The following is a 20,046-nucleotide window of genomic DNA, read 5'->3' as shown; positions in this document are numbered from 1 at the left end:
CTCTTCATGGCATGGTTGAAGCAGCAGCAGATTTAGTGCAGATACACAGAACTGTTGGGAAGCTCACATCTAAAATCAAAAGCTGACCTTTCCTAAGCTCCTTGCTAAGGGTTGGCTTGACCCAGGCTTTGGTTTAGCCTCATGGCTGTTACAGAGCCAGTAATATTTGTTGTGGACACCAGCAGAATGAGTTTGGCCAGAGCTTTGCTCTGCTTTCACACCAGCCCCAGGCTCAGAATCACCTACTCCTCTATAACCCCTTTAGGTATCAGTCCTTAACCCGCATTGCTCTGATGGGCATGTGTTTCCAGACTGAAAGGGTCAAATTGGACATCTCATGTTTCACATGTTTTAGTCAGGCTACAACAGACTATCTGCTGTCTTATTTTTGCCGACGTTGTTCTCTACAGTCCTTGTGAACACCAGCAACACCCAAGAAGAGCATAACAGCAACAAACAGCAGCAGGAAAAAAATACAAACCAGGAGTTCCCTACTTGCCCTTACATCAAATTAGCTTCTCCTGCTGTCAGTGCAGCCAAAGCTGAGCAATGCTTTGGGGTTTTTTTACCCCCATTCACTAAAAACTTTGGAGTTCAACTTAAAAACAACCTCAGCACTGCCTTCCAGAGCCAGGCTGCCTGCAAGAGCTGTCAGCAGGCCACAGCAGTACTTGGCACACTCAGGGATGCTCTCAGGTTTAGCTCCACCATTCCTGGGTTTACCCAAAATTTGTAGCAACTTCACTCTGAAAATCTGCCAGGTCTGAAATCAGTGAAGAAGCTCCTTGTATTCGCACACCTGGTATTCTTCACAGCATGTGTATTTTTACCACAACATACCAGGCTTAAGGGCCCCAAAGGTCCTTCCAGCCACCTCACTGTTCTGGAAGGATGTTTTACTTAGCATGCATTTCATAAGCAGTGATTTCATCCTGCCATGCAACACTCGCACTTCCCTCCCCAGGCAACAGGCCAGCACCGTGTTAGTCTGTGCACTAACAGCTGGTTTCTCAGAACATGACTATTTTGCTATATTGTCCTGAGTTCTTTATGTTCCATAAGCTACAAGCTGGCATCCAAGGGAATATTCCTTTGTTTACTCCCTCAGGCTTATTTCTGGGCTTGTCCTCACAACTGCCTGTGGCCATACAGCTTAAAAACTTACACATGTGCCTCGAGAAGAGACTGCTGGGCCCTGCACAGCCAGCAGCTTCCTATTTGAAAATGTCTGCAAAACTCCATCCAGAGGAAAAACAGAACTATTGAGAGCTGGAAATCAAATCCTAGCTAAATGTGGATATTCACAGCTCTATATGTAAACCATCAGTGCAAAACACCTGCTCGGTCCCACAAGTGACAGAGGCAGCACGGGCAAGGACGAGTGCGACACGCAGGCACGCCACCCGATGCAGCAGAGTTAAACCAGGCACACAAACAAGCAGAGGCACTTTCATTCCTTGCCCAGGGCTCGATCCCCACCAGTGCAGGGTCAGACCTGTCTCCGGACTGACCTGTGAGGCGCTTTTCCCTCGTGCTCTTCCAGAAGCCATCCCAGGCCCTGCTGCCGGAGCCCCCGGGGTGGTCACTGAGGCATCGCCTCAGCCGGGGCTTCCCCAGCGCCTCCATCCGCACCCGCACAGAGCCGGGCTCCTGCGGGGACCGCAGCACGTCACGGCCCCAGCGAACCCGGGCCCCAGCTCCTGCCTCCTGAGCTGGCCGGGGGACGCTGCTGCACTGGAGAAGTCTTCAGGTGGCTCAGGGACACCCCAGGGCAGGCGCGGGAGCAGCGCCCCGGGCAGCAGCCTGCGGAGCACACCCAGCCCCGAGGCAAGGCTCTCACAATAAACACAGCCGGTCCCTGCTCCACAGGGCCATAAATAAGGAGCGCGGCACCTTCGCATTCCCATTGCGCAGCACTAACCATCTGTGTAACGGCTTTCCCCGCCTCTTTGAGCTTCCTAACTCCTGCTTTCTGTGTGATGGATCACAGCCTGCCATCCCCTATACTGGTGTGCAGTTACTGTAGGGGCTGAGCTTGGATATTTGATGATAATTTATTCTGAATAGAGCAGCCTGGTCTAGAAGTGGAGCAGGAAGTTTCTGCTCTGTGATGGGATTATTGCCCCAGCCTGGGTCAGAGCAATCCCAGGCACAGCTACAGGTTGGGCTGAGATGCAGAGCAGCCCTGCAGAGATGGACTTGGGGGTGTTGGTCGATGAGAAAATGAACATGAGCCGGCTGCAGTGTGCGCTCGCAGCCCAGAAAGCAACCGTATCCTGGGCTGCATCAAGAGGAGTGTGACCAGCAGGTCGAAGGAGGTGATCCTGCCCCTCTACTCTGCTCTCCTGAGACCTCACTTGGAGCATTGTGTGCAGTTCTGGTGTCCTCAACATAAAAAGGACATGGAACTGTTGGAACAAGTCCAGAGGAGGCCATGAGGATGATCAGGGACTGGAGCACCTCCTGTATGGAGACAGGCTGAGAAAGTTGGGGCTGTTCAGCCTGGAGAAGAGAAGGCTGCGTGGAGACCTCAGAGCAGCCTTTCAGTGTCTGAAGGTGGGATATAGGGATGCTGGGGATGGACTCTTTATCAGGGACTGCAGTGACAGGACAAGGGGTAACGGGTTCAAACTTAAACAGGGGAAGTTTAGCTTGGATTCAAGGAAGAAATTCTTTACTGTGAGGGTGGTGAGGCACTGGAATGGGCTGCCCAGGGAGGTTGTGAATGCTCCATCCCTGGTGGTGTTCAAGTCCAGGTTGGACGAAGCCTTGGGTGACATGGTTTAGTGTGGGGTGTCCCTGCCCATGGCAGGGGGGTTGGAACTGGATGATCTTAAGGTCCTTTCCAACCCTAACTGTTCTATGATTCTATCCACTCTCTACGCAGCAACAGGGACATACAAGAATCCTCTGCTACATATGCATTTACTTACATGCCTGGAAATAGGGCCTACAGAAGGATGTTCTTACAAGAGCTAAAAGAAGTAGAGGCACATCCAATCATTAAATTCAGGTTTCCTCCCCACTGTGGACATGAGAATGAAACAGCTTTGCAACAGAAGCTGCTGTGTATGTACAAAACCATGTACCTGACTTGTAGCTCAGCACCAATGCAGCTCCTTGGCAAAATCAGTCCTGGAAAAGAAATTAATGGGGCTATAACTTGAATGGAAGGTGGTTGTGAATGCCTGCTGGTGTCACATACAAGCTTCCCACATCCACCACCTCCAATTTTGGCAGCAGGTTTGGGTCTGACATCTCACAGGAATGACTCGCAGTGGTGTTTGTTGAAGTGAGCTCAGCACACGGCAGCACTTACCAGGCTGCTGCAGCACACTCCTCACTGACACCTCAGCTGATAAATCACACAGCCCCACAGCTGGATGCTCCTCACTGAGCACAGAACTGCAGGCAGGGGAGGGCTGAGAGCACCCTGGGAGTCTTTAAAGCTGATTCCTTATGTTGGGGATTGATGCTGTGAGACTGCATCCTGATTAAGACAACTTAATTAATATCCCCCAGCTGAAGGACATGTGAGGGTTGGTGACACAGCTGATGAGAGCCATACTGACTGCTCTGAGCTGTGAAACATTGCATGAAGCATCCCCTCCTCAGAGCTGCAGAGCAGACAGGGTAGTTCTGAGCCACAGGTAAAGCATTAGGTACAAATTTACATTCACAGCTGATCGTTCGGCCTGTATTTCTTGGAGTAGGAATCATGGTGCAGAGAAAGCAGTGTGTATGCTCCCATTTCAACAAATGCTTTGGGTTTGGGCAAATGCATCCCAGCTATAACTGGAGGGGTATCAGGGCCACACAAGCTGCCATTCCCCACTCCTTCCTGCCTAGGAAAGGCTAGGAGCAGCAGCTCACCCTGCACGGGATGGTTTGCAGACATCTCTCTGGCTGCATTCAGGATACCCTTTCACAAAGGTAACATTTAACATGGTGAAGGTGTTCAGGTTTAAAACCAGCATAAGCAGCCACCTGAAGAGTGATGGCATGCTCTTGCTGCAACTCCTGCTAGAGGCTGGTTTCAATCCTGGTGCCTGTGAGCTGTGGGGGACACAGAGACCCTCTGAGCCTTGTGAGGGCAAAGCAGAGCTCCTGCCACCAGGCCACACAGCTTAACACAGCTGCTGCTCGGAAGAGGGAAAAGCATTGCAGGCAGTGTGACAGAGAAGTTAACAAAGCGATGCCCATTTCGGTTTGTCCAGTACATGTCACATCACCTCCCACTGCGGTTATGCCAGCAATGCCTCTAACCGACCCAGAGCTTTTTAATAGTAAAAAGCTGTTAAATGCATTTTGTGCCACCTGCAGAGCAATGCTTCAAGCCTCATCCCAGGGAAGTGGGGTTTTCTTTCTGCTGCTGAGAAAAGTGATGTGAGTTTTAAACGGGCCGGACCAGGGCATGGGAGGAGCACTGAGCATCACTGATGTGTCACGAACCGCAGCTCTGCAGCCCCTCCGCTGCCCGCACCAAGGGCTGTGCTCTGCTCCATGTCCCCTGTGCCGGCCTGACACCCTCCTGCGTGGGGTCAGCCGCGCTCCTGACGAGAGAGCAGAGCCACTGCCTCTAAGCAAGCCCAGCAGCCCTGACGTGCTCCTGGCGTCATGCACAGGCTCCTTGTGCTTTGCTTCATTTCTAACCTGGTGCCTGAAGGGCCTGGGGCAGTCACCTACAACCTCATGGAAATACCGCAGCTGGAAAGAGGAAAACCTGTCATAAATCCAAAGAAGTCCCGAACGAAGAGTCAGGCCGCTCTAAAGAACCTCCTGTTGGCTCCCAGATGTGACCCTGGAGCGTGAGGCATGCTAAAAATAAAGCTGTGGCTAGGAAAAAGCAGTAAATTCGCTCCACATTCCTAGAAGCTTCTCACATTCACATCTCCGCCTTGGGACTCCTGCAAGGGCCAAATCACTTCCCTAAATACCAAGCCAGTTCGAGGTGAACAAACATCCTCACTCAGCAGATGTGTTTGGGAAATGTTAGCGTTTTTAAATGATCCACAATGGTAAAACAATAGATAGGAACAAAAACACCCCAAGAACCAGTCACTGGAGTGGCTGCAAAAAATAACCTGAACCTGTCCATGGTATGAAAGGCCAAGATACAACTGGTTTTATGCACCATTCAGCACCTCCCTTGTAGAGAACTCAAGCATTTGTGCATCTGGATTTCATCTGCACAAGAATGGGGCCGTGGCATGATGTTTTAGCCTGAGCTGGCTGCAGCTGGTGATGTGTTTGGATGCTGCCACTGTCAGAAGTACTTGAGGGGGGTGTGAGCATGCGCATGCTGTTAAAAAAAGGTAATTAATTACTTAACAGCTAAACTTGCCTCGTTCTGCTGCCCAAGGAGACAGCGTTAGTCACCAGCACAGGGGGGTATTTATTCACAGTTAAATAAAAACCACACAGTTTGAAGACAAGTGGCTTCTCGTGTAGCCAAAGGGCTCTTACAGCACTTGATGAGCCAAGAAGTGTCCTCTATCTGTCTGCAGTGGGCAGGCACCGAGTGGCAGAGCTGGGCATTGCCTCCAAAGTGTGCTGATAGTCTCAAGTAAGAGGGATTTCTTTACAAGAGGGTTTTCTTTACATGCAAAATTCAGCCATCTCAGCCAATGTAGAGATTTCCTTCCCATCTCCAGTCCAACAGCTAAAACAGACCATGCCAAGGGAGAAGCTTCCCTGGCAGAGGGAGGTAACAACTAGATCAGCCATCCCTAGTTAATGTTCACGCTCTGAGCAAAGAGCAAACTCTGTCAACATTAATTACCAATACCCTGGTGATAAAAACAGCCTGTATCCCTCACCCACAGCCATATTCCTCTGTTACAAACAGCACCACGGTGGTGGCTTCTTTCCTCCTCAAGAGGAGTGTTCAACCAAGGTTTTAGGGTTAATTATGCAAGGCAGGACCAAACAGCATATTGGGGTGACCCCACTCAGCCCAGCACCAGCCATCTCATGGTCACTGGTGAGACTGGACTTTGCTGACCCTGGTACTTACCACCCTCCAGCAGTGGGAGGAGGCCGGGGTGCTGCACCCATCTGATTGCACAGGTCAGTGTCTCCTGTTTTGGATTCATTGCTTCCAAAAACACAACCAGCACAAGCTGACACCAGCATGCCACAGCAGAGGGCATGGCAGGCAGCAGCAGAGAGCCTGTGGGGAGCTGTAGGACCTAATGTCAGAGTTACAGGTAGGACAGAAACAGGCAAATGGTCACACATAGTCTAACATCCCCCCTTCTCCTAAAGAAAACACATGCTTCCCTGTTGGCAAGAGACCTTCAGGGAGCAATGAGCAAGAACCAAGCCACCAACCACAGCAGCCACAACCCTCCCAGGTCTGGTACCTCAGCATGGACAAGATGTTTACCAGTAGGAAAAGGGCAGACCTGCATTAGCTTAAACCCAGGGAGCACATAGCCTGGAGCTTCCATGGCTGGAAAATCAGAGTCCTGAAAAGGGCCAGGGCCAGAGCTGCTGAAATGAGTCTCAAGCTCAGCCCGTCCCTGTGAAAAGACCTGCAAAGGCCTTTGCCAAACTGTCAGAGGTTTGGCAAAGACAAAGGCTCGTCCCCCTGCACCTGGACGAGCTGTTGCTCCCACAGCTGAGCTGCCAACAGAGCACTCATCTGCTTCCCATAAACCTTCTCCCCACTCCCTTCTTCCTTCACCCAGAACGGTTTGTTACACAGTACATTCCCAACACACAGGACTTGGAAATGGTGTAGTTATTTGTAACTTATACAACCAAAATCGCACGTAACACCTTGTGGAAAATTGTGGGAATCAATGGAACTCTTGTAACAGAGTCCATTGAAGCCAGGGTAGTCTCGTGATGGTGCTCATCACTTCCTACTTTTCAATCAACTTGTTATTCTGCCACCCTAACGTTGTGCTTTTCATTTTAAATGAGAATCTGTCACACAGGTTTGGGTAGTTAAAATTCTGCTTTACCACAGCTGCTCTGTGGAACATAAAAAACTGCTCCAACCAGGAGCCCAGCAGCCTCTCAGCAATGCTGGGAGCCTGTGCCAGCACAGGGATTTTCACTTTATTTTAAGCATTTCCAAGTTGTTTCAAGCCTTAAATGATGAAAACATTGAGCAGTGAGAGTGCACTGAGCTCAGGATCCTGCTGCTCAGCTGGTGGGAACACGCTAGTGCAAACATCCAAATGTAAGCACCAGCTGGAGGCATTTCCTTCGCTGCCGCCACCAGGCATTAACTGGGTGTGACCCAGAAGCACTGGATGTGCAGGAAGGCGAAACCCAGGAGGTGCTGCCCTAGAAGGAAAGGAATTAGCTACAGCCAGGGTGCTGTTACAGTGAGGGAACACAGGCCTGCTTCCAGAGCAGCACCAGGGCTGGAGGTGAAGAGAGATGACTTAAAAGGCCCAACTGCAGGTTTTGCTGAAACCATTTAGAGGCTTAAGAAAGATTTTATTAAGCCTAAATCATTACAAAAACCTTGTTTGAGCAGCTTCACTCCATCACCCTCCCAAGGGCTGGGTCTGGGAACAGGAGCGGTACGTACAGAATCATAGAATAGAATCATAGAATAGTTAGGGTTGGAAAGGACCTTAAGATCATCCAGTTCCAACCCCCCTGCCATGGGCAGGGACACCTCACGCTAAACCATGTCACCCAAGGCTTCGTCCAACCTGGACTTGAACACCACCAGGGATGGAGCATTCACAACCTCCCTGGGCAACCCATTCCAGTGCCTCACCACCCTCTCAGTAAAGAATTTCTTCCTTATCTCCAATCTAAACTTCCCCTGTTTAAGTTTGAACCCATTACCCCTTGTCCTGTCACTACAGTCCCTGATGAAGAGTCCATCCCCAGCATCCCTATATCCCACCTTCAGACACTGGAAGGCTGCTATGAGGTCTCCACGCAGCCTTCTCTTCTCCAGGCTGAACAGCCCCAACTTTCTCAGCCTATCTTCATATGGGAGGTGCTCCAGTCCCCTGATCATCCTCATGGCCTCCTCTGGACTTGTTCCAACAGTTCCATGTCCTTTTTATGTTGAGGACACCAGAACTGCACACAATGCTCCAAGTGAGATCTCACGAAAGCAGAGTAGAGAGGCAGGATCACATCCTTCGACCTGCTGGTCACGCTTCGACCCAGGTGTAGGACCTTGCACTTGGCATGGTTAAACTTCATCAGGTTGGCATCAGCCCACCTCACAAGCGTGTCAAGGTCCCTCTGGATGGCATCCCTTCCCTCCGGCGTATCAGCCGAACCACACAGCTTGGTGTCATCGGCAAACTTGCTGAGGGCGCACTCAATCCCACTGTCCATGTCACCGACAAAGATGTTGAACAAGACCGGTCCCAACACCGATCCCTGAGGGACACCACTCTTTATCGGTCTCCTGCCGGACATCGAGCCATTGACCACAACTCTTTGCGTGCAGCCATCCAGCCAGTTCTTTATCCACCCAGTGGTCCACCCATCAAATTGATGTCTCTCCAATTTAGAGACAAGGATGTTGTGTGGGACAGTGTCAAATGCTTTGCACAAATCCAGGTAGATGACATCAACTGCTCTATCCCTGTCCATCAGTTCTGTAGCCCCATCATAGAAGGCCACCAAATTGGTCAGGCAGGATTTCTCCTTAGTGAAGCCATGCTGGCTGTCACCAACCACCTCCTTGTTTTTCATGTGCCTTAGCATGCCTTCCAGGAGAATCTGCTCCAAGAGTTTGCCAGGCACAGAGGTGAGACTGACTGGTCTGTAGATCCCTGGGTCATCCATTTTCCCCTTCTTGAAAATGGGGGTTATATTTCCCTTTTTCCAGTCATTGGGAACTTCACCTGACTGCCATGATTTTTCAAATACAATGGCCAGTGGCTTAGCAACTTTATTCACCAGCTCCTTCAGGACCCACGGATGGATTTCATCAGGTCCCATGGACTTGTGCATGTTCATGTTCTTAAGATGGTCTTGAACCAGATCCTCTCCTACAGTGGGCCTGGGGTCTTCATTCTCACAGTCCCTGCGTCTGCCTTCTAAGACTTGGGTGGTGCAGTCAGAGCCTTTGCCAGTGAAGACCGAGGCAAAGAAGTCATTAAGAACCTCAGCCTCCTCCAAATCCAGGGTAGCCAGTTCTCCCGATAGCTTCCAGAGGGGGCCTACCTTGGCCCTAGACTGTCTTTTATTCGCTACGTACCTATAGAATCCCTTCCTGTTACCCTTAACATCCCTAGCCAAGTTCAATTCTAACTGGGCCTTAGCTTTCCTCACCTGGTCCCTAGCTTCCTGGACAACATCCCTGTATTCTTCCCAGGCTGCCTGTCCTTGCTTCCACCTTTTATAAGCCTCTTTTTCCCCTCTGAGTTTCCTCAGCAGCTCCTTATCCATCCAAGGAGGTCTCCTGGCCCTCCTGCTGCAGTTCCTTCTAGTTGGGATGCAACACTCCTGAGCTTGCAGTAGGTGATCCTTGAATATCAACCAACAGTCTTGGGCCCCCCTGCCCTCTAGGGCTCTATCCCATGGAACCTTACTAAGCAGGTTCCTGAAGAGGCCAAAGTCTGCTCTCTTGAAGTCCAGGGCAGTGAGCTTGCTGCACGCTCTTCTCACTGTCCTGAGGATCTCGAATTCGACCATCTTGTGATCACTGCATCCAAGGCTGCCCTGGAGCGTCACATTTCCAACCAGCCCTTCCCTGTTGGTGAGCACGAGGTCAAGCATGGCACCTCTCCTTGTCGGCTCCTCTATTACTTGCAGAAGGAAGTTGTCTTCCACACAATCGAGGAACCTCCTGGATTGCTTGTGCCGGGCTGTACTGCTGCTCTCACAGATATCAGGGTGGTTGAAGTCCCCCATGAGAACAAGGGCCTGCGAGTGTGAGGCTGTTGCTATCTGTCTGTAGAGTGCTTCATCCACAGGTTCCTCTTGATCAGGCGGTCTGTAACAGATCCCCACAGTAATGTCCCCCATCGCTGTTCTCCCTTTAACCCTGACCCACAAACTCTCTCTTGACTGATCACCCATCCTCAGAGTTCCATTCTCTCCAGCCTATCCCAAACATAAAGAGCAACTCCCCCTCCCCGCCTGCCAGGCCTGTCCTTTCTAAAGAGTCTGTAACCTTCCATTCCAACACTCCAGTCATAGGAGCCATCCCACCATGTTTCTGTGATGCCTATTATATCATACCCCCATAGACATGCACACATCTCTAATTCCTCTTGCTTGTTCCCCATGCTATGGGCGTTTGTATAGAGGCATCTGAGCCGAGCTCCAAATGAAGCCGGCTCATTGGCTGGAGCAGCTGGAATATCTCTGCATTGCTCCAAGCATTTATTGTAGGCGCCAGCAACTGACTGGGTGTGCTGGGATGGAATGATGCCCCCCTCCCCCAACACATCCAGTTTAAAGCATCCTTGACCAGCCTGGCAAGCCTCCTACCAAAACCGCTCTTCCCCTTCTTTGTCAGTCCAGCTCCACCAGCCCCCAGTAGACCTGGCCTACAAAATTGGGTCCCGTGTTCTAAATACCCAAACCCCTGACTATGGCACCACCCTTCTAACCATTTATTAACCTGGCCAATCCTCCGAGCCTTTTTGGGGTCCTCCCCTGTATCCTGGAGAATTGATGAAAAGAGAACCTGAGCTCCAGAGCCCCTAACCACCTCTCCCAGGGCTCTGTAGTCCTTCTTTATGTTCTCCAGGCTACTGCTCTCTTATCACCAGCACCCACATGGATCACCAGAAGTAGGTAACAGTCAGTGGGACTTACCAGAGCAGGCAGCCTCTCTGCAACACCCCTGATCCGAGCCCCTGGTAGGCAACACCTCCCTTGAGACTGGGTCAGGCCGACAGATGAGTGCTTCTGTCCCTTTCAAAGTAGAGTCCCTACCACTTTTTTTCCCTGCCGCTTTTTCCTGGCAGCACCAGTAGAGATCTTCTTTAGCAGTGCCCCAGCCGGGGTGCTCATGGTGCGAGGGTGTTTCCTCACCAGCCCCCTGCAGGACAGCAAAGCGGTTCTGGGGGGGGACAACAGATGGAGGAGGAAGCCCCTTGCTTTCAGCTGTCCTCTTCCTCCTTTTTTTGTTCGTTTTTTTGTAGCTGTTTCCCAGCTCCCTGGGTTAACGGCCTCCTTCTTCCCCCAGTGAGCTACAGGGGACGCTTGAGGCCCCTGCACAGTTTGGGCCTGGAGCAAGCAGTGCTGCTTCCTCTCAGCTTCCCTGACATCTCGCAGCCTATTGACAGCGTCCCGCAGCTCAGCCCCTGCTGCAGGAGGACCTGCACCAGGGAGCACCGAGCGCAGCCCTGCCCATTGTGCCCCGTTCCCTCACCGGACCGGTGCAGGCACTCTCTGCACTCCGAGCTCTGCACCGCAGCCTCCCCTCTCATCGGCTCTGTCTGGGTGCCTCCGGTGGCCACCGCCGGGGCAGCCAGAGCAGAGCTCCCAGAGCGGGCCCTGCTCATGAGGCGAGTGCTCCCCATCCCGCCCGCCTGCCCGCGCAAACCGCCTCGACCCGCCCTGTTGGCCGCGCTCCCTGGGGCGGGTTTTTACCCAGTCAGGGCTGGTGCCGCTCCTCCTGGCTCCGCCCCTGTGAGTCCCTGCTCGCCTCAGCGGAGCTGCCCGCTCCTGGGCGAGCCCTGGTGAGGGCTTGAGGCTCCCTGGGTGGCTCTGGCCGCTCCAAGCTGAGGCTCCTGGACGCTGATCTCCCCCCCACTCCGGTGTTGAAGGTGTCCTCTGTTGAGCTGCTCAACTCAGCAAATTGCCCAGGATTGCACATCTGCAACCCTTCTGCTCCTGCAGCCTGATTGCACCCAGCACATCAGGCTTGCAAGTACTGCTACTGGCACCACTGTACAAGTAATTCATTTCCATGTGATAGAAACATCACATGGGCATCAAAGGGAGTTTATTTAGCCCTGGCTGGGCCGGCTCAGCCTGCCCCAGGCTCGGCTGCATCCCAGCTCTGCTGTCACTGTTGTTGATGCTGTCATAAGGTCTGAGCTGGTGCGGATGGGCCTGAGGAGCACGGGGCTGTGTGCGCTGCTGCAGGCAGGCTGCAGAGTGCAGCACTGCAGGTGATACAGGGGGCTTGATATAAGAAACTCTTGTGCCTGGAAAATATAGAGTTAAAGTACTTTTTAGCTTAAGTTGTAGAAAGAAAACAATATTTATGTTATAAGTCTGTGGAATTTAGGGGCCCCACTAAACATGAGTTAATTGTTTCACACTAGCCTTCTAAAGTATCTTTAGCTTTAAAGAACAACATTTGTGTTGTAGGTCGGTGGTGAGATAACAGGATTTAGTGGCCCCACTAAACCTGAATGAGTTATTTCACACCATCCTTCTACTTATCAGTTAGTTTAGAGACAGAGCCTCCCAAACATCTGCTAGCTTGGGATACTCCTTGCCTGCCCATCCTGCAATAAATTTTGCAGGAAGGTCACCCTGTTCTAAATCTTTGCTAGTTAACAGAAGAATTACAGATATGCCTGGTTTCAGCTAATTGTGTGACTACTGGGGCGTCCAACTGTGCCAAAGGTGAAAAGTTTAAGAAGAGGAAGACTCGTTTACTTCATCTTGAAGACCCCTACTCACAAGAGGAAGACTCATTTACTTCACCCTGAGACCCTCGCCCATGACCACGGGGAGGCACTGCGCATGTGCAAAGGACGTTTTAGCTCATTATAATACCAAGCGGGGATAGGTCATGAATATGTATAGGCGTGTAACTAGAGGATAAATATAGCGGGAAACGACACTGAGGTGTGCATACTTTGGAGGAGCGATCCCCATGCACCTCAGTGCTGAATAAAAGCATACCTACTTTACAGCTTTAACGAGTTGTGGAGTCAAACCGCGTATCACAGGCACCAGCCTCTGCAGGCTCTCAGGAGCACCCGCACCAGTCCCTGAGAGGCGTGGTGCTCACAGGGCACACACCAGCAGCGCTGCAGGCGGACGGGTGGCAAGCGGCCCCCCGACAAACACCACCCAACACCCTGCTTAAAACGTAGGGATTGGAAAATAACGTGTGAAAACAGAAGGCACGTTTCCCAGCAGTGTACCCCAGGGCTGGCCATAGCCAGGGCACAGGGAAAGCAGGCTCCAGAGCTGGAGAAAGGATTTCTTTGGTGCATTGTTTAAATAAGATGCTCTCAGTTTCCCAGGGACAGTATTGTGCTTTAGTTTTCATAGTCTCAGAATGGTACATTTATAAGCCTGTACCAGGTTAAAAACTGACAGCTCTAGAGGATCACCGCGTCTCTGGAGACAGAGAATGAAGAGCTGACAAGCATGTTTTGAGAGCCTGAAAAGGATACTCCTTGGAGTAAAATACTATTGCTGTATGTGTGGGAGTAGGAGCGGGCAGGACAGCAGTCTGGTGTTTCTGCAGAGAACACAGGCGCTTGGATAACATCATGAATGATGCTATAAACTAGAGCTGCATTTCAAATAAACTTGTAAGTGACAAGTGCTGTTTCAACACGTCTTGCTTGGGGCGTGTTGAAAGAGCTGTTCAATCTCTCTCAAAGTGCTGGAATTTCTTCACTGCAGCAACACTTCCTGCCAGCAGGAGCTGCAGTGGCTGGGCAGGGGGCTCTCAAGTGTGACATTGCTTTTAGGATCTTGTTGACACCCTCAGATTTGGAAAAAGCTGTTCCAAATCCTACAAACCAGTTACTAAAGTGATGAGAAACCAGCAATGTGTTAAGCAACTACTGCCCGGAGTGACCAGAAGCCCTGTTATGCCATCAAATCACATCATAACATGTTTCTTCTGTTAAACTGCATGTCCCAAACACGAGAGTCAACAACGAACAAACCTCAACTTCACCTTCAGCACCACATCGGCTCAGGAACAGTGATCTCTGTGCCAGTGTTTCACCCTCCAAGGAGCAAAGGCTCATGCTGTCCTCCAGAGCTGTCCCTCTGGTTTGTACTCGCGTTGTGTGGAGCGTGCTGACAGCAGGACCATGAGCAGCTCCACACACCACGCTTGCTTACACGTCCTGCAGCAGCAGCAGCCTGCTCAACAGGTGTTCAACACATTTCTTCAAGTCACTTCAGGTTTCAGATGCTGCTCATCAACAGGATCATTAGTGTCCATGTGCTGCCTGAGACTGTCGCTGCTCTCCCTGTGACTAGAGGCTCTCTGGGGAAAACACAGCACCCCCGTGCCCTCGCCTGTGGTGGTGCACATCCCAGTGATGCCCAAGCCCCACTGCCCGTGGGAACGCTCCCAGATGGAGCAGGTGTCCCAGAGAACCATCTAGGCTGGTTAAAACAAAGCTCAACTAAATGTAGGAAATACATTTGAAACTGGCCTTAGTTCCAAGCTGTGTTCCCTAGAGTACAGGGAAATGGACACGTTATGGCCCTGAGAGGTCTGTGCACTGACCGGCTGCACCCTGTGGGGGTGATGAACAGCTCCTTCAGCTGCGGTCACCAGTGGGGTCTCCAGGGATCAGTATGGGGCCCAACGCTGGTCAATGTCTTCATAAGTGACCTGGGTGATGAGATCAAATGTACTCTGATGAAGTTCGCCAATGGAACCAACCTGAGTGGATGAATGAGCACTATGGAATGGAGAGCCACCCTGAATGATGACCTGGACAGGCTGGAAGAGTGGGCTGACAAGAACTGTTTGAAGTTAAACAAGGACAAGTGTCAGGTCTTGCACCTGGGAAAACACAATCCAGGAGGGCAGCACAGGCTTGGATCTGCTGTCTGGGAGCAGCTCCGTGGAAAGGGGCCTGGGGATCCTGGGGGGACACAGGCTCAAGGTGAGTGAACAGTGTGTAACTGCAGCCAACAGGATGCTGGGTTACATCAACAAGAGCAGCACCAGCTGATATCAAGATGCCATTGTCCCACTCAGCGCTTGCCAGGCCACACCTGGAATCCAGGGCTCAGTTTTGGCCCCTGCTGTACAGAAAAGATGTCCAAGTCTCTGCTGGTATTAAAGCAAGTCAGAGGACTGCAGTCATGTGTGTAAGAACATTTTGCTGCATCACATCCACTGCCATGGCGGCAGCACGTCACGGTCTGAGTTAAGATCCATCTCTAACAGCAAAAAGTTAGGAAAAAAATCTTTTTTGGGAGTGAACATTCAGAAACTTCTTTCCCCCATCCAAACTGCTGACAATTACAGAAAACTGGGAAATACACACTGAGAATACAGGGAAAATTCAATAGAAGAGACTTCACTTCCAGATTTCACAAGAACTGAACAAGTTAAAGGAAAACATAGAATCATAGAACCACTTAGGTTGGAAAAGACTTTTAAGATCACCCAGTCCAACCATTCTCCCAGCACTGCCAAGGCCACCACTGACCCATGTCCCTAAGGGTCACATTATGTGATACACATGGAGCAAGCACCTAGGGTCACTGTCATGGGCTACAAGCAAGGGGGGGACTCCCACCCCTCCTGATTAGCTGAATCCAGCTGCAGGAGGGGAAGTCACCACACTGAGGCATCGCCTCTCGAGCCATGGGTGGGAAATGAGCTGTTATTTCTGTGTCAGGGTTGGTCTGGGGTGTGTTGGTTGATGCAGAGGAAATGAAAGCAGAGCTGCAGGGCAGCCACAGCTAGCAAACTGTCACCAAACAGCTCCAAATGAATACTGCAGTAATTGCCCAGGCTGGAGCGTGCTCTGAAGTGTTTTGCAGCCGTATCTGTGTGCTAAGGAAGCCTGCATAGTGCAGTGCTTGCCTACAGCTCCTCTCTGAGTCTGGCAGTGGAGCTGTTTGCATTGGCAACGCTCTGCCCCCTTCCCTGAGCACGGCTCAATACGAGGGAGAAGACCAGCTGAAAGCGGAGAACTTGAAATCACACCTTTTATGAGACCCCAGAGGTCCCGTTCTCACTCCATCAGAGCACAGAGTGGCAGCATTTGGTGTGAAAGGTGCTTGTAAAACCTACAGTAATTCCTGGTGGAAGCAGGAATTGACATTTTAAAACTGGCCCATAGCAGAATTTAATGTCTATTTGACTGAGGGTTCTTTCACTCCATCCTTTTCCATGTTGACAGGTTTCCTGTGGCAGCAGTATCAAACCCCAATCCTCAAAGGACATGAGAACTGCAGGACTGAAGTGTTTTCATTCAGTGTCTCGTGTAGGTCTCAGTTTGAGCTGGCAAATAAATACCCATAAAATGCCAGAGAGAGCTGGGGTGTTAACTCAGAGCTAGTAATGGATTAACTGACAAGAGCCTCCACTGCCAGCTCCACATCTTGTGCAAATGAGGGCTAGAGAGGCGGAAAGGCTTCTGAGCTGAGCCAGGTAAAAGTTTATATGCAAAAAGTCTCATGCTATTGAAATTCATTACCTTCCCCAGCAGATCAGAAACTGATGCTAAGCCTCAGCCCAGTGCAGGACCTCTGGCCATTCATGAGAGAATGGATCTGGGAGGGCAGGTGGGTAATGTCAAGCAGACTGGTTTCCAGAGGGTGGTGAACAGTGGCTCTCCTAAAACCTGTCTGCCATTAAATACCCCAAACTGACAGATTAATCAATTGCAAATTTAAAATAAATACACTCAATGGCCAGAAAAGAGACCAGGTTATTGGATGTTGAACACTTGCAATTCCCCTGATACCAACTTAGAAAATACAGAGCCTTAGTGACCATCTGCTATTGGTGGCTAAGTTGACCATGAGCTGGAAGTGTGCCCTTGAGCCAGGAGGGACAAGAGTGTCCTGGGGTGCATGGGGAGCAGTGTGGCAGCAGGTCAACGGAGGTGATTCCTCCCCCTCTACTCAACCCTGGTGAGGCCACATCTGGGACACTGAGTGCATTGCTGGGCTCCTCAGCACAAGAGAAACAAGAAGCTACTGGAGAGGGGCAGTGGAGGCCATGAGGATGATCAAGGGTCTGGAGCATCTCACGAGGAGAGATTGCAGGAGCTGGGCCTGTTCAGTCTGGAGAAGAGCAGACTGAGAGGGGATCTCATCAATGGGATCAGTATTCTCAAAGGTGGGTGCCAGGAGGATGCTGCCAGACTCTTTTCATCGGTGCCCAGTGCCAGCACGAAGAGCAGTGGCCATGAACTAAAACACAACGAGTTTCACTTCAACATGAGGAAGAACTTGACACTGCGGGTGGAAGAGCCCCTCTCTGGAGACATCCCAAACCCACCTGGACACGTTCCTGTGTGCCCTGCTCTGGGGGACCTGCCCTGGCAGGGGTTGCACTGGGGGATCTCCAGAGGGCCCTTCCATCTCCAGCCATTTTGTGATTCTTGTGACTTCATTTTTTTCCTTGGGTTGTGGCTTTCCCTCCCTTGTCCTCTCCAGTCAGAACTCACGGGGTGTTTGTGCACATCATTAGCTCAGCAACGTGCCTTTCTATGAAAGGCAAATCCTTTACCAGAGTCTCTGCTTAACCAGGGGACAAATGAGAAACAGCAATGTCCTTGATAGAAAGTAGCAACAGAGCATCCACGAGGAGGTTGGTGTTGTCAGCCCCAGGCTGGAGCTGGCTCCAGACCACTAATTCACATTCCCCATGCCCTGCGTGCAGCTCTCCAACAGTGACCTGAAAGTCTTCCTTCAGCAGTAATGCCTTTTCCTCCCAGTTTTAAATGACTGACGTAAACCCTTGTACATCCCACACATTTCCTGGGAAGCTGCATTGTTGACCACCCAATGATGTCAGTAACTTTCCACAGACAGCAAACAGCACCAAAGCCTGGGATATAAAAAGTGCACGAACAGACGACACCAGGGGCAACTCGATAATTTGCATTTCTGGACACATCTGAGCTGTGAAAGACTCACAACCTTCCACACCCTCAGTACAGCCCCCTCAGAACACTGTGTATCACTCACAGCCTGCAGCCTCATCCCTTGGCCATAACCAGCCATAAACCTGTAGATCTTGGTTAAGATTTTAAATCAGGTTCATCCCTTGCAGAATGTTTCTTAAGTGAAATGTAGCTCCATATACATGAAACACAGAACTGAGCAAAGCCTCTCAGCTTCTCCTAGAAGACGTTAAACTCTTCCAGTGTATCAGCACTGCGATGCTGAAACAAAATGTTCTTTCTAACAAGAAAAGTTCCAGACAGGCAGGTGACAGCACTGCTAGGGATTGTTCATTGTTCATGATTGTGATTGTTCACCATGAGAACACAGAATGGTTCCTGGTGTCCTGAGCTGGCTGCCAGGGACACATGGCCTCTGGCAGGACCTTGCTGGGGAATTCAAGTGAAGTGATAAGCTATAATAAAGTAATCACAACAGACACGTGGTAAGGGTCTGTAAACTGAAACCAGTCAAATACCACAGATGACATCAGTCCTAGAGTTAACAGCTAGCACTGGGGGTGGCTGAGCACATCTGATGCCATGGGACCAGGCAAGGTGCTGTCCCACGGCAAGGATGGAGCCAAGCACTGGCAGGTCCTGACCACCAAGGAAGGTTCCCGATGACAGGAGAAAGGCAAATGCCACACTCATCCTCAGGAAGGTGTATGCAGGACCCTGTGGATGGACTGGCCAGCCTCATCCCAGTGCCCAGGAAGGCTATGGAGCAACTCTTACTGGGAGACACGTGCAGGCACACAGAGCAGCATGGCTTTACCAAGGGCAAATCCTGCCTGATAGACCCAGCACCTCTGCGATACCTGACTCTGTAGCTAATGGAGGAGCAGCAGATGTTGTTTATCCTGACTTTAAGCAGGGCCTTTGGCTCAAAGTTAACTGTGAGATGACGTCAAATTGGTGACAAAAGGTGAATAGGTAGACAAGAGCATAGATGGAAAACCACCTGAACAACCAAACTGAGAGGGCTGTGACAAGATCACAGAAGCAACTCAAGATTCAATTCACAAGTAATTTCTTACGTTCTTACTCTACTTTAATATCACACAGGCTGCAGGCCCTTTACCTTTCAGGGCTTGCAGGGTCTGGAGTTTGGCTAACAATCCTCACACTCTTCCCCCTCAGCTGATGTATTTCATCAACTGCTTGAAATATACTGTCATTTTGGATATCTTTTCCTAGCTTTCATTATGCAAAACTCTGCTAAACACTTCCCCTCATCATTGCCAATGTGTAAGCTGCTTTAGGGAAAAAAAAAAAGTATGTAAATATCCTTTGTAATTACCTAAACAATGCACAATGCTTCAACAAGCCCTGGCCAAAGGCTTCTCTCAGTCAACACTGCTCAGCCAGGATCTAAAGGGCTGAGAGGATAAAATGTGCACACCAAAGAGGAATCTGCCAAGTTGCTCAACTCAAGCATGTTCCGGAAACCTTAAACACCTCCAGTGCACACACTTCCTTTCTACATGCAAGCTGTATGTCCTTCCCTGGGATGGCTCTTTCAGGAACCAAAGAGCTTTGTTGTGTCCTTGGGAACTCTTACCTACAGGAAGCTGATGTTGCTTCTTCCATAAGTGCTTATGATCCTACTATAACAGAGTTCCTCTCACCACTTCCCTTTGTGCATCCAGCTTCCAGCCCCACACCAGGAGCTTAGGCCAGCTGCAGGGTTACTGCAGGCTCCTGGAGGCAATTTGTCCCTGTAAGGTTATGAGGAACCACCATTGCCAAGTAACTCTCTCAACTACATACTTACAGGTTGCATAGAAGATCTCCCCCATCCTGTATGAGGACACAGAGGAGTGACCTCCCGAGTCCCCAGCAGTGGTGCTCGCTCTGCTCTTACAGACTGGGCATAGGAGCAGGCAGGCCACCACCTCACCCGTGCTGTGCACAAGGTGACCACTCCTGCTCCTTCGTGCTGCAGCCTGCAATGGCAGAAGGTAGATGTACTTACTGAACACCTCTTGATGGCCAGAAATGCCTTTAGAGCGCGGGGGAGTCACTCTGGGACAAAAGCCAAACTTCATTTTTAATCTACAGCTGTAGGAATAGGGAAGTGACAAGGATTATTGAATTAGAGGTTTGCATTTCTGAGCCCAATACCACTTCAAATACAGCTGGCTCAACAGTCTTAACAGTAAGAGAAAGTCACTTCTTTCATAAAAACTCCTTTTAAAAATCAGACCCACAGATAAGACAGAACTCACTGAAGCTCACACAGCTT

At 50.6% G+C, this 20,046-nt stretch overlaps 1 protein-coding gene across 1 annotated transcript in view; it reads right to left on the bottom strand.

Annotated features, from left to right (window-relative positions):
• The window catches only part of LOC308225805 (rho GTPase-activating protein 7-like), a gene marked incomplete at both ends in the record, with an annotated part of 54,439 nt that extends 52,813 nt beyond the window's left edge, over positions 1 to 1,626 (bottom strand). Inside the window, one exon of the mRNA XM_080626946.1 lies at positions 1,512 to 1,626. Coding sequence (XP_080483072.1) covers positions 1,512 to 1,626 — 115 coding nt within the window. The remainder of the gene's footprint in view (positions 1 to 1,511) is intronic.
• Between the last annotated feature and the right edge of the window lie 18,420 nt (positions 1,627 to 20,046).

The sequence above is a fragment of the Psittacula echo genome, assembly GCF_963264785.1.
Source record: "Psittacula echo genome assembly, chromosome: 11".
NCBI lineage: Eukaryota > Metazoa > Chordata > Aves > Psittaciformes > Psittacidae > Psittacula > Psittacula echo.
This window is presented reverse-complemented; position numbering and strand designations above follow the sequence as displayed.